The 14,548-nt window shown below is 35.5% G+C and overlaps 1 protein-coding gene across 1 annotated transcript; it reads left to right on the forward strand.

Moving 5' to 3' along the window:
- Positions 1 to 8,191: 8,191 nt before the first annotated feature.
- LOC149178503 (uncharacterized) lies at positions 8,192 to 13,942 on the forward strand. The gene is made up of 2 exons (XM_089422122.1): positions 8,192 to 9,574; positions 9,710 to 13,942. The coding sequence occupies exons 1-2, from the start codon at positions 8,192 to 8,194 to the stop codon at positions 13,940 to 13,942; spliced, it is 5,616 nt and encodes a 1,871-aa protein (XP_089278248.1).
- Positions 13,943 to 14,548: the final 606 nt, after the last annotated feature.

Here is a 14,548-nt window from a genome sequence, read left to right on the forward strand (position 1 = left end):
GAGGAATAGGGAGAGGGAGAGGGTGTGAAGGGAAGGGATGTATATGGAGAGAGAGAGTCAAGGAGGGAGGGAAAGAGAGAAAGGGTGTCACTTACCTCTTTGACCCAATACTAACAACCACCTACTATGCTCCAATCACTAAATTTAACTTCGATTAAATTTATATTAGGAAATTGTCACATGCATTAGTATTCAAACGTGTTATAAACAATGATATCACATGCAATTATACTCATATGCTTAAATATTCGACAACATAAAGTGTAAGGAGCCAACATACAAAACATCCTATGCGATTGAATCAAACTAGATTACTTGAAAGAATGTCACTTGGAAAATCGAGCACTGCCACCCAACCTAGAACTGACTTCTCCAGTTCACCCTTGAGCCGAGAGTTCTCGCCCATGGATCAACTCCCTCTTATTGATCTCCTTAATGGGTATTTAATGCCTTCTTTCATGATATGGTTTCCTTTAGCGATGTTCCACTTTTGTGGATATTTTTGTCCATTTTCCTAGGATTTTCTTAGAAAATCTCGCCTTTCTCTCCCGTGAAGCTAGGCTAGGTTACGCTGGGTTAGGCTAGGTTAGGCTAGGCTAGGTAAGGTCGGTTAGGCTAGCATAGCTTAAGTTAGGATAAGTTAAATTAGGTAGGCTAGGTAGGTTTGGTATGTCCGGTAGGCTAGGTACAGTTGCTTAGTATAGGTTAGGGTAGGTTAGGCTAGGCTATGATAGGTTAGGCTACACTAGGCTATGCTTGTTTAGGCTAGGCTAGGTTAGGTTATGCTAAGCTAGAATAGATTATGTTAGGTTAGTTTAGGCTAGACTAGGTTAGGCTATGCTAGGCTGGGTAAGGTTAGGCTAAGCTAGGTTAGGTTAGGCTATGCTCCTTTAGGGTAGGGTAGGGTAGGCTAGTCTAGGCTACCCTAGGCTAGGCAAGGCTAGGCTACCCTACACTAGGTTAGGCTAACTTAGGCTAAGCGAAGCTAGGCTAGGCTAGTCTAGCCTAGGTTAGGGTAGGTTATGCTAAGCTAGTTTAGGGTATGTTAGGCGAGGTTAGCTTGGGCTAGGCTATGTTCGGCTAGGCAAGGTTAGGCTAGTTTAGTTTAGGTCAGGTTAGTGTAAGGTAGGCTAGGCTAGGGTAGGATATTCTAGGCTCACCTAGGATAGCCTAGGTTCGGCTAGGCTAGGCTAAGCTAGAGTAGGTTAGGTAGGCTAGGCTAGGGTAAGCTAGGTGTGATAGACTAGGGTAGGTAGGCTAGGTAGATGAGGTAGGCTAGGTAGGCCAGGTTACATTAGGATAGGCTAGGGTAGGCTAGGGTAGATTAGGGGAGTTTAGGTTAAGCTAGGCTAGGCTAGGTTGGGCTAGGTTAGGCTAGGTTAGGAAAGGTTAGGTTTGGTTGTGTTAGGATAAGTTAGGTTAGGTTGGCTAGGTAGGTCCAATAGCTTAGGTAGGCTTGTTTAGGCTAAGTTAGGTAGGCTAGATAAGCTAGGTTATCATTCAATTGACTCTAGCTAAATCTGTAAAATAAATTTAGTATATTATATTTTTATCGTTCTTGTAGGTTTCATTGTTTCATGAATTTTTATTTATTAAAATTTGAAATGGAAACTTCCTTATTTAAAATGAGAAGGAAGAATGGTCACGTTTGTATATATTCATTTACCATTACTAAAAGAGTTCATGTTTTAAAAGAGTGGGTAAAAAGTTTTGTTCGTTATCTCAAATTGTTTTCTACTTTCATTTCTAATATTTTTATATTTAATATTTTATGTTTTTTTAATGTGTAGTGTGTTTATTTATATTTAAAATTTATAATTCTTTTATTAATTAAAATATTAACATATTTTGTATTTTTCTTTCATTTGAAAAATATTTTTGTTAGGTTTTAATTTCAGAATTAAGATATAAAACATATTTTCAAGATATATATATATATATATATATATATATATATATATATATATATATATATATATATATATATATATATATTAATTTCAAGATAGGTTCATTATTTATTTGCATTACTCTTTGTGTGCTTTGTATTTTCATTAGAAGTATATATTTTTTACCTCAAAAATAATAATGGATGTATTATTCTCTATTTTATAGAAAAAAATAAATAGAGTTAAACTATATATTATTAGGTTATAATTTTTTGCAAAAAACCGTTCTCTTAATGTAAGGAAATCTGATTTGAGATTTGGTGAAGGGGCTTGTGTTTCAAGCTTGGCTTGGAAGATTTAGGATTAGGATAATGAAACATGATTAGGTTTGACAAGTTTTGACACAAAATTAAGTTGAATTAGATTTTTTAGGTTAGGTTAGGTTAGATTAGTTTATGTTAGTTACAACAGATTGTGTTAGGATAAGGAATGTTAGTTTAACATAACATAGAATAAGGTTTGGTAGGGTAGGATATTTAATGGTAGCCTAAGTTAAGGTGTGTTAGAAAAGGTTAGCATAGGGGAGAATAAGATAAGCTAGACTAGGCTTATGTAGGGTGGGTTTCACTAGATAGATTATGTTAGGTAGATTAATCTAGGATGAGATAGGATATGATATTTTAGGGTAGATTTATGTAAGATAAGGATAGGCTTTGATATATTAGTTGAAGAAATAATTAGGTTGGGTTCAGTTAGGAAAACCATTGGGAGATTAGAGTACCCTAGTCAAGCAAAGCTAGGATAACCTTAGGTAGTATAGTGTAGTGTATATGTAATATCCCTGTTAGCACTACAAATCATAAGTCGTAATATAAAATTTAAAATTCATGCAGGCGTATTTGATATTTGTAATTGAATTTATTTGCACTATTGCCATAGATTTAATTGTAATATTTTAACCTATTGTACTGTATTCCACTGTATGTATACAACAACGACATTCCATTGAAATTTAAACAAACATAGATCGATCTAGTACAAATCTAATATGAGCCATGAGGGATCAAATTTCTTCAAGTGCAAATTTTTTTAGAGTGCAAAATACCATGTGTAACATTTTATTGGTTATATTGTATTTTCAAATGCTACGTAGAGTATATATAGAACCAAATAATTTTTTTAACCCTAAAAACCTTTTTTTTCATGATCAATACATAATTTTTTTAAGATGATATATAATATATATATATATATATATATATATATATATAATTGATAATAAAATATTTTACATAAGTTGTATATCGAAACATTTCATAACACAAATTAAAATATTTATTTTTATTATTAACACATTTTTAATGATTTTTTTCCACCGGAAAGATCGTAATCTTTTATTATATGGTGAAAATATTACATGTAGTATATGCTATTCAACATATGCGATTTGAGCTCATATATCTATAATTTCTACAAACAATTTCTAAATATGGTTGTGTCAAAATCAAAAAATCGTCACGCAGGATGATGTTGTGTCAAAAATAAAAAAATCATCACACAGGATGATGTTGTAATAGAGTTCTATATAAACATATTTACACCTTGTAGGGAGCTGATCATAACACATTTTTAATGATATTACAATATTTATTTGTATTAAAATATTTTATTGCTAACATAGATTGAATATTTTTTTATATACAACATTAAAATATTTTATTTTAATAATTTATTTTATATATATATATATATATATATATATATATATATATATATATATATATATATATATATATATATGAAGATGGTATCTAAATAAATTAGTTAATATAACATAGATATTCAAATAGTTTATTTAAATCTGATGGTCAAATATTTTTCAAAATGATAAGGTTTAAACATCTTTCTCACATTTTTCTTTTACTTCCAATTACTTTATCAAAACATTCATTTTTTATTATAGTGTATAATACTTTTTTATTTAAAGCATAATCTATTTATTTGTATTTTAAAGGGGCATGTGTCAACTCGAAAGACAGACTCATGATAATCTTACACATCCCCCTCATACTAGCGTATAGAATGAGCCTCTCGGCTTATTTACAAATTCTAATTCAAACCATCATAGATCTATCTAGTACAAATCTAACATGAGTGGAGACGGATCAAATTTCTTCATGAAAATTTCTTTAGAGTGAAAAATACAATATGTAATTTTTCATTGTTTAAATTGTACTTTTAAATACTATGTAGAGAATTTATAGGACCAAATAAGCATTTTAAGCATAACAGACTTTTTTTTTTCATGACCTATACAAAATTTTTTTTAAATGATATGTAATATATGCATAATTGACACTAAAGTATTTTACATAATAGGTACATTGAGACATTTTATAGCACAAATTAAAATGTTTTTTTAATATTAAAGCATTTTTTATTATATGTCAATATTAATTTGTATTAAAATATTTTATCTATATCCTACATTGAATAATGTTGTATATACAACATTAAAATATTTTATTTTAACAAATTATTTTCTATATATAAATATATATATAATATATATATATATATATATATATATATATATATATATATAAACATAAATCAGTTAACATAACATAGATATTCAAATAGTTTATTTAAATATCCTATTGAAATCTTTTTGAAAACTATAAGGTTTCAACATCTTACTCACAAATATTTTCTACTTCCAATTACTTTACATCATATTATTTATTTTTTATAGCCTATTTTACTTTTCTCTTTAGATCATAATTTATTTATTTTAGTTTTAAAGAAGCATGTGTCAACTTGACGGACAAATAAACTTACACATCGCCTCATACTGGGTTGTAGAATGAGCCTCTCAGCTCAATAATTAACTATTAAGGCTCCATATGATCAGCCATATTCGAGCTTTAGAAGTAGCTAATAATTAGAAATTGGAAGGAGAGTTAAATCATAAGGGAAATGAAATAAGTTATTGGATATAATCAAATTGTTACATAACTATTTTTTACTAAATCACTCATTAGCTTAAGAAGAGGATAATCTTAACTAGGGAAATGAGCTTTGTGGTAGGTGAATTATGCACAATGACACTATCATCATGTACCACTACTTGGTTTACGAGAATGAGGGTTTGTAGTTCTCCCACAAACATTCCATGGCATCCTTAAGAATAAAAAATAAAAAATCTTCAGCATATGAGACATGTCCCAAATGAAAAAGCTTGTATGAGTTGCAATGAAGGAAGAGTGGATTTAGGTGATATGGAGACTATAACATTTGCTTCCAACCTACGTGACTGTAGAGAAATTTTTAAGATGCTACGAAATATAACATTTAAACATTTGAAATCAATGGCGAACAAGTTTCTTCGGGAAAATGTAGACATGATTCGGTTCTTGTACTTCGTGTTTAGCTACACACATGACGTAGAGGTAGACATTTATATATTATTTTGTATTTTTTAAAAATATTTCAAGTAGATATTGAGAAATTCATTGCTTTGAATTTCAATTTTTCTTTTGAATGGATAAGTGCAGTTAAGGAAGAGATCAAGGTTTTTACTTGAACAAATTTCAGGAGATTGGCTCATAATATCAATTTAGGATATATATATATATATATATATATATATTTTTGTGGAATTATGAAAAGGTAAAGTGATCCATGTTTATTTCCTAAAGAAGCACAACAACATGTTATAAACAAGAACATGTTATTAAGTTTTAGAAAACTAATGTCTCACAAAACATTAAAAGACATAAGATGTAATGTAGTACATGTACTTCTTCCTAAGAGAGTGAAACTCTCTTTCTTTTACTGAATTTGAAAATATAAAAGTTAGAAATTGCCCCTAAAGGTGAAAAGATGCACTAAAGGAATAGATGCGGTATGTATATTTTCTTTAATTCCATGTAGGCGCACAAAAAGGAACTTGATGATTACACTGAACAATTAACATTTCTATTTAGAGAGAAATTTGAAGAATTGAATATTTTTTCATAGTTGCTTGGAAAAAGGACTATACTTCATTCTTATTTATAGTAGAAAATGAGGCTTTAATGAACATCTAGAAAAGAATGTTCACAATATAGCAAATAAGATTTATACATAAGCTTCCAAGTTTCGATGTTATTTTATTAGATCTCTAACATCTTTCCCATGATTCCACATGCTTAGTCAAACTAAAATTCACATAATATGTGCTTTGACTTTAATTAAGTATTCATGAAATTTATTTGCAATTTTTTTCCCTTTTTTGATAAATATTTAATGTTAATTTGTAAATATGTTTCACTGCAAACAAAAAGTTTCAGAATAAATGAATATTATAAAAAAAGTGGTAAAACAAATAATTCTTAGCAAATTTAATAGAAAAGATAAACTAATGAGAAGATCTGCATTAGCCAAATTAATATCATTCAAGTAGTTGCGACAAGTAAACTAATCAGGAGATATATATATATATGCTACCATACTTTCAAGAATCAAACATTGGAAGCAAGAAATACATTAAACAATATGCATTTAAGAAATAAAAAAAATAAAATCGTAGATAATAAAATACATATGAAACAACCACTATGTGTTGCTATATTGTGCAATTCTCACTCAATGATATGTCTGGCTCAATAGCAATAATACATATAAAATAACCGATGTATATTGTTATATTATTCAATTTTCATCCAATGAGAGGTATGGCTCAATAACCATAATCATTCCACATGTTGTTATATTTTGAAATGCTTGCTCAATGATATGTATGGATCAATGGACTAATACATTTTACAACCAATATATCACCCAAAACTATGCTCAAGATGTCATGGAATTAAAAAAAAAAATGGATGAACAATGTTTCTATTTTGAACATCAACAACATCCGTGGAATTTGAAATGACATCAACAATTATCACTTTCCTCTTCAAATTATCTTTCATTGAGATATTCATTAAATGTAGAAGAGGAGAAACAACAAGATAATGTATACAACAAAGATACAAATGGATATAAATTGTAAGACTACATGGTTTTGCAAACTATATTTGAAAATTTTTAATTTATATGAACTATATCTTCCACATGGACCTACTTCAATCAATCAGATATAAAGCTAATAAAACATTTAGCTTCTATGTCATTGAGATCTTCATTAAATGCACAAGAGAAGCAACAACAAGGTAATTTATACAACAATGAAATTAATGGATACAACTTCCAAGACTACATGCTTTTGTAAATTATCTTTGAAAGTGTTTATTTTTTATCCACTGTATCTTCCACATGGACTTACCACAATCAATCATATTTAAAGCAAATAAAAAATTAATGAATTTTAATTTCAAAAGATTGATAAAAATAAAAACCTTTGTATATTAAAAAGATATATATAAATAAAAATAAATTTATATACATAAATTACAATATCCAATTTCAAAGGTGAGTATAATAGAGTCTACTAAAAATATAAAAAAACTGAACCGTAAATAAAAGATACTATAAAATAAAAATATTTATCCTTATAAACATAGGTAATTATCATTTAGGAACTATTGCAATATCATATGGATGATTGCAATACCATCCATGAAAAAGGAGTTTGCAAAATTCCTAAATATCGAAAAAGAAATTTGCTAGGAATGATAAATATATAAGTATTAAAATAAATTCAATGACTATAGGGTTGGAAATAATGAATTGGTTTGTTTATTCTAGTAGCATATCTATAACTTTTGTGCAATTTTTTTTTATGAAAAATAAGTTTTATTGGTAGCAATTTTTAGAAATTACAAAATATTCAAATTTTAAAAATTCCCATTGAAAACAATAGGCGTCATACGATTTCTTAAAATTATTGTCAAAACTACAAGAAACATAATGATGTTGGCATAAAAAATTAGGATAAATCATTAGAAAATAAAGAAAGAAGTTCATTGAAAATTTTAAAAATTCTTATTCCATCAAAAATTTAGGGAGAAGCTGGAAATCCATTTCCACGGGAAGATTCGAACGCTGGACTGCGGTCGAAGAACCGAGGCGACGGTGAGAGTTTCGAACTAGGGTTCACGGGTGTGCAGGCCTGACAGAGTCGACGGTGTCAGGGATCGGCCCCTGTGACGAGGGACGGAAGCCGTAGACAGGGTTTCGGCCTTTCTGTCCACAACGACTCTTAACCCAGGTATTTCTTTAGAAAACCACGTTTTAAATCTAGCTGATAAATACTGATCGGGATGGACGAGACTGGGGGGGGGGGTGCAAACCCCTCCTTCAGAAATGTAGTGATGGGTGAAACCAGTGCAGAAGGAAACCTCAATGGAAACAAGGAAAACATAGCCCCGGTAATGGGCAATATCTGGCAAAAGAGGATGAAAGGTAAATGCCTTCCTCGAGCTCAGAAAAAACCTAGGTATATCATACCCTTTAATAAACTGGAGGAATACAATAGCTATATGAAGGACCATGCATTAATCTGCAAATTTATTGGCTACTGGCCTTCAGAAAAGGAGCTGAACAGATGGATAGAACTGCGATGGAAACCCCGAGGCCATATAGATCTGAAACTAGGAGCGAAGGGTTTCTTTACGGCCGTATTCACGAATCTGGAAGATAAGAACAGAATTTTTGAGGAAGGACCGTACTTCCTGAATAATGCTGGTTTGTTTATGAAACACTGGGAGGAGCGGTATAACCCTGAAAAAGAAAAGTTAATGGATGCTCCGGTATGGGTTAGGCTGTTTGGGTTACCGGATGAGTTCTGGGACCCGGAAATCTTGGAAGGTATTGGAAACTCAATAGGTAGTTTCGTGAAGACTGCAGAGGCCACAAGAAGAGGGAAGTACAATGCCTTTGCTAGAATTTGTGTCTTCATGAACTTAGCTGAACCTCTCCCGGAAAATATTGACCTGGAATACCATGATGAAGTCTGGACGCAAGCGCTCGACTATGAACACATCCCCTTCCGTTGCCGGAAATGTCATGAATATGGCCACTTATTTAGGAACTGTCCATTGAACAAAGAGGAAGGAGAGAGGCCAGGAAAAGATAGAGCAGCAGATAGAGAGGAAGGCTTTCAACAAGTCTTTAGAAAGAAGCGACCAAATAAGGAAAACCTGAAACCCAAAACGCAAGAAACCCCCAGCACTATCAAAAGCCAAAATAAGTTCCAGGTATTGCAAGATAATGCGGAAGGGTTCGAAGTAAATCTGAATGACGATGAAGAGCCAGAGAACTCGCCAATGGAGGTTGCCCGAGAAGAGAAAGAGAAAACAGAAAGTACATACAAACCAAACAAGGAACAAACAGAGGAAAAAGAGACAGAGGAAACAATGGAGTCGCACATGGAAGTTGAAAACCAAATGGAAAATGAGGCTGAAGAGGAAAAGTTAATGAAGAGACTGCTACAGGAGTGGAAGTATTTAGATAGCAGATTTATACCGGAGAAACAAAAACAGTTATTCAAAGAGGCCTTCCAGAAATACAAGGAACGGAAGGAGGAAAACATGGAGGAACAAATTGCAGAGGCTGGGGAACAACAGAAAGAAATACAGGAAATGGGAAATTTGGGAAAAAGCAGCAGGAAAAGAGGCCGGAGAACGCTAAATGAAACTATACAGTCAGTGGGTGAAACACTGATCAACTCTGGTAAAGTGATACCTCTGTCAGAGGTATTTTTCCCCGCCCTCCAAAAGTTTTAAATGATTGTTGTTAGTTGGAATATTAGGGGCCTACACAGTAAGGGGAAGCAAAGATATTTGAGAGATAAACTCAAAAAAGAAAAACCCAGCATTATAATACTGCAGGAGACTAAAATTGAGGCAAACCAGTTAGAAGAAATAATTGAGAGAAATAGATTGAATTACAAAGTCATGGGACAGGATGCCATAGGCGCGGCTGGAGGATTAGCAATATTGTGGAACCCAAATGAGGTACTTCTGGAAAAATGGACTAGCATGCATGGAATCTTAACCGGGATGGGAAGGATAGTGGGGACCAAGGAAACTGTAGCCGTCACAGGGGTATATGGACCCACAAACCCTGCTGAAAAAGAAAACTTTATCAACAGTCTAAAAGCGACCCGACAACTTTTTTCTGGACAACCTTGGATCATTGGAGGAGATTTTAATCTCATCCGATCCCTGGACGAGAAAAAAGGGGGAGTCCGAAGGCTGGATCAATTCATGAATAAGTTCAATGAACTGATAGAAGATCTACGAGTAGTGGACATGAAAACCATCAATGGAATCTATACATGGAATAACCGAAGAGGAGGTAAGAATCAAATTGCTACAAAACTAGATAGATTTTTAATATCTGAAGATATCCTGAACAGAGATATCTTTGTCGAAGCCAAGATCATCCCCTCTTTGGGCTCAGATCACTGGCCAATCCGATTGGAAGTGGACATTAAAAAGATCCAGGGTAAGAGACCGTTTCGTTTCGAAGCATTCTGGTTAAGGGATCCGAACTTCATCAAAAAGGCAGAGGAATGGTGGAACCAAAGCCGAGTGCAGGGTAGAGGAAGGATGCACACGTTTCATCTAAAGCTGAAAGACTTGAAGATAAAGATTAAGAAGTGGAACAAAGACGAATTTGGCAATATCATAGAAGACAAGCAAAAATTGGAAAAGGAAATGGAGGATATCCAACAGAAAATAATTGTGGAAGGCAGGACTGAGGAAAGCATCGCCACAGAAGGGGCTCTACTGGGCAAAATGGAGGAAAGAAGAAAACAAGAGGAAATCCTATGGAGGCAGAAATCTAGAGTTAAGTGGCTACACGAAGGGGAAAGAAACACGAAGTTTTTTCATCAGGCAATGGTTAAGCACAGACAGGGGAATAGAATTCTCTCCATTAAAAGGAATAATGGTACAAGGGTTGTAGAACAAAAGGAAATCGAGCAAACTTTAGTCGAGCATCACAGAGGAATTCTCTCCGAACCCCAAGTAGATAGAGAGAGAGCTATACAGGAAATCTGCACTGCTATTCCCAGACTAGTTACGGAGGATCAGAACAAAGCCTTAATGAGAATGGTTACCTTGGAGGAACTGGAGGAGACAGTGAAATCAATGCGGAAAGGTACAGCGCCAGGCCCGGACGGCTTTACAGTCGATTTTTACCAAGCTGGCTGGCATTTTCTTGGGAAGGAAATACTAGAGTTGGTAGAAGAATCAAGGGTGCAACAGAAGGTATGGCCAGCTCTTAACTCAACCTTCTTTACTCTAATTCCTAAGGGTGAAAACATGGAGGATGCTAATGGCTTTAGACCAATAGCTCTCTGCAATGTAATATATAAGATCATAACTTCTCTTATTGCCAGACGATTAAAACCCTTGCTAGGGAGCTTAATATCGGCGGAGCAAACTGGTTTTGTGGAGGGGAGACAGATCTTGGATGGTTTAGTTGTCTCTCAAGAAGTCATCCACTCCCTCAAAGATAAAAAACGGAAAGGAATGATGATTAAGCTTGATTTATCCAAAGCCTATGATAGGCTCAACTGGAGATATCTTGAGAGAGTGCTTGCATGCTTCGGCTTCCACAAGAGATGGATTACTTGGATCCATAATCTCATCTCGTCTCCAAACTTTTCAATTTTAGTCAATGGAAACCCATCGAATACGTTTAATGCCTCCAGAGGTATTCGTCAAGGGGATCCACTGTCTCCTTTCCTGTTCATTGTGGCAGCAGAGGGTCTAGGAAGGTATATTACTAAGGAAAAAGTAGCCAACAGATTAAAAGGCCTTCGCTTATGGGGAGACAGACTCCCCCTCACGCATCAACAATTTGTTGACGATATAATGCTCTTTGGGGAGCCAACTGTTAGGGAAGTCAGACATCTGAAGAAAATCCTTGACCTGTTTGCTGAAGCATCGGGCCTAGAAATTAACAGGGAGAAATCATGTGTTTTTATCTTCAACACGGTGGATCAAGTGAAGACTCATCTCATCAGAATTCTTGGCTTCAAAAAGGGTGAACTCCCTACCAAGTATTTGGGGAACATGTTAGACTTCACGACAAAAAGATTGAAAAACTGGCAAGGAATCTTAGACAGAATGAGGAAAAAAGTCTCGAGCTGGGCTTTCAGGGTCCTGAATATTGCGGGCAGAATTGTTTTAGCTAAATCAGTATTACAGGCTATACCTATTTACCCCCTATCAATAATGGCGGCCCCGAAAGGAGTTTATGGGAAGATAAGAGAAATCATCAGAAATTTCATTTGGCGAGGGTCGGAGGAAAAAAGGAAATGGGCCCTGGTGGCCTGGAATCAAATTACAGAGAGAAAAGAGAAAGGTGGATTGGGATTAAAAGACCCAGAACTGCTTAATCAAACCCTGGGAGCTAAACTCTGGTGGAGGTGGGTACAAGGGGGAAACGACCTCTGGAAATCAATATGGAGAACAAAATATAGAATGTCAGACTCTCAGTTAGATATTCTAAGGCAAGAGGAAATGCCTCGCGGATCTGCGGTGTGGGAGCTGGCCAGCCAGAATAGAGACATTGTTAAGCAACATGCTTTCTGGGAAATCAGAGGAGGCAATGAGGCTCACTTCTGGGATGACAAATGGCAGCAAAGGGAAAGATTGACAAATATACAGAGCCTTCAATCAATTAGGGATAGTATTGAGGGGAATAGATCAAGTGTCAAGGATTATTGGAAACCTGTCACCATGAATGACTGTTGGAGATCATGGCAGGATCCCACAGAGTGGGATCAAAGCCTCAATCCAGACCTACAGATAGCTTTCAAAAAGGAAATGGATTCACGGAAAATCAGGGTAAGGGAAGGAAAAGATATACTACGCTGGGGTAACACCATGAAAGGACTTTTCTCAGTAAAGGAAGCCTACTATCTCGCAAATCCCCTCAATATCAATGACGGACATCAGGGATGGAGGAAAATTTGGGACCTAAACTGGTGGCCCAAAGTAACCATTTTTGCTTGGATCGCTTTGAAAAATAAAATTCTTACTTGGGACTGCATCCGGAAACGGGGATTCTCGGGACCGTCACGCTGCTACCTGTGTAACAAACAAGAAGAAAGTAGAGATCATATCATGATTCAATGCCCGTTTATCAAACATCTATGGTCTTGCGTCAAACATACCTTTAATAAACATGGGGTGGAGATTAGCGATTTCAACGAACTGGTTCTTCATTGGAAAGAGGAAACATTCAAATGCAGAGTCATACAGAGAGCTTGGAATCTTGCTTCAGGTTTTGTAATATGGCTGGTATGGAAGGAACGTAATGCTAGAATCTTTAAAAGCATTAATAAAGAGCCGGAGAAAATTTGGGACCAGGTGACAGAGGCTCTACGAGAAACCATTCTAGTAGAGAGATGGCAGGATGAAGATTGGAAAGCAGATTTAGAAGAACAGGAAATTTTACGCAGACTAAATCTGAAATTGGAAATGGTGCAACACCAATTCAGAAAAGGGCAGAACATGCAGACTAAAAGCCCAGACAAGTTCACTTATCCCAGGGATCAATTCGTCAAGCTAAATTTCGATGGGGCCTCTAAGGGTAATCCTGGAGATGCAGGGTTTGGGGGTATATTCCGTGACAGTAGCAAACAAGTAAGATGGATATATGCCGACTGGGGAGGCAATATGACTAACAATGAGGCAGAATTCTGGGCGCTCCACACTGGATTGAGAATAGCTATCAGAAATGGGTACTCTAACTTAGAAATTTCGGGGGATTCCCAAATTGCCATTGAAATGGTCAAGAAGCTCAGGAATGGCAAAGGATGGGACAAGGTGACTAAGAGCTGGCGCACAGCAGGTATCGTTCAGGAGATAGAGGGTATGATCAAAAGAATAGATTACTGCATCTTCAAGCATGTCCGAAGAAATGGTAATCAACCCGCCGACTGGCTGGCCAACTGGGGCAGCAAAGGACAACAGAGCAAGATTGATAGCCAATGGAGGAATTCGGCGGCTAACAGGGAATGGAAAGATCTAAACACGCTCATTAAGGCCGATCATGATAGCGCCATCGGGGATTACACTCAGATTAATGAAGGACATCAGTAAACGGCAGAGACACGATCGAACTACAGCCGAAGTTCGATTGCTGAAGGTGACGGTGTTATCGGGGAACACACTTCAATTAATGCAAGATAGGACCAATTGGCAAAGTTATGATCGAACCATGACCAAAGCTAGATTACATCAGGTGCTAAATGGCATACCAATACACACAATGATGAAGCACGATGTGAAAGAAGGTACAGTGGCGGCAGAGGGGAGGAGTACCAAGGAATTCGCAGTCGATGCGGTCATTAAGACGCATTGGATGAACGGAGAAATTAACGAGGTGCTCGGACACAGAGAAGCAAATATGAGTATAGATGGAACGTTTGGCGATAGTGGAGTACGGGATCCAGATAGGGCGAGGCCGAGAACCCAAATCTGGACACCATTATATATTCACCACAATAGAAACAGGCAAATTATAGAGAACGGGAGTCAGGGAAACAACCACCTTTACGGGATAATTCGGAATTGTCTGCAGAGTCTCCATCGGAGGCAGTCGAAGAAAGGAAGTATTATGAGAAGAAGGAGCGGCGAAGCTGTAAGAGAGATGGAGCCCCGTCCGAGAGGCCGTGAAGCAAGGGAGCGGAAGGAAATTGAGGAAGA

Source organism: Pinus tabuliformis, chromosome 4_1 (assembly GCF_031772625.1).
Source record: "Pinus tabuliformis cultivar Carrire ecotype Pingquan chromosome 4_1, CPIR1, whole genome shotgun sequence".
Classification (NCBI taxonomy): domain Eukaryota; kingdom Viridiplantae; phylum Streptophyta; class Pinopsida; order Pinales; family Pinaceae; genus Pinus; species Pinus tabuliformis.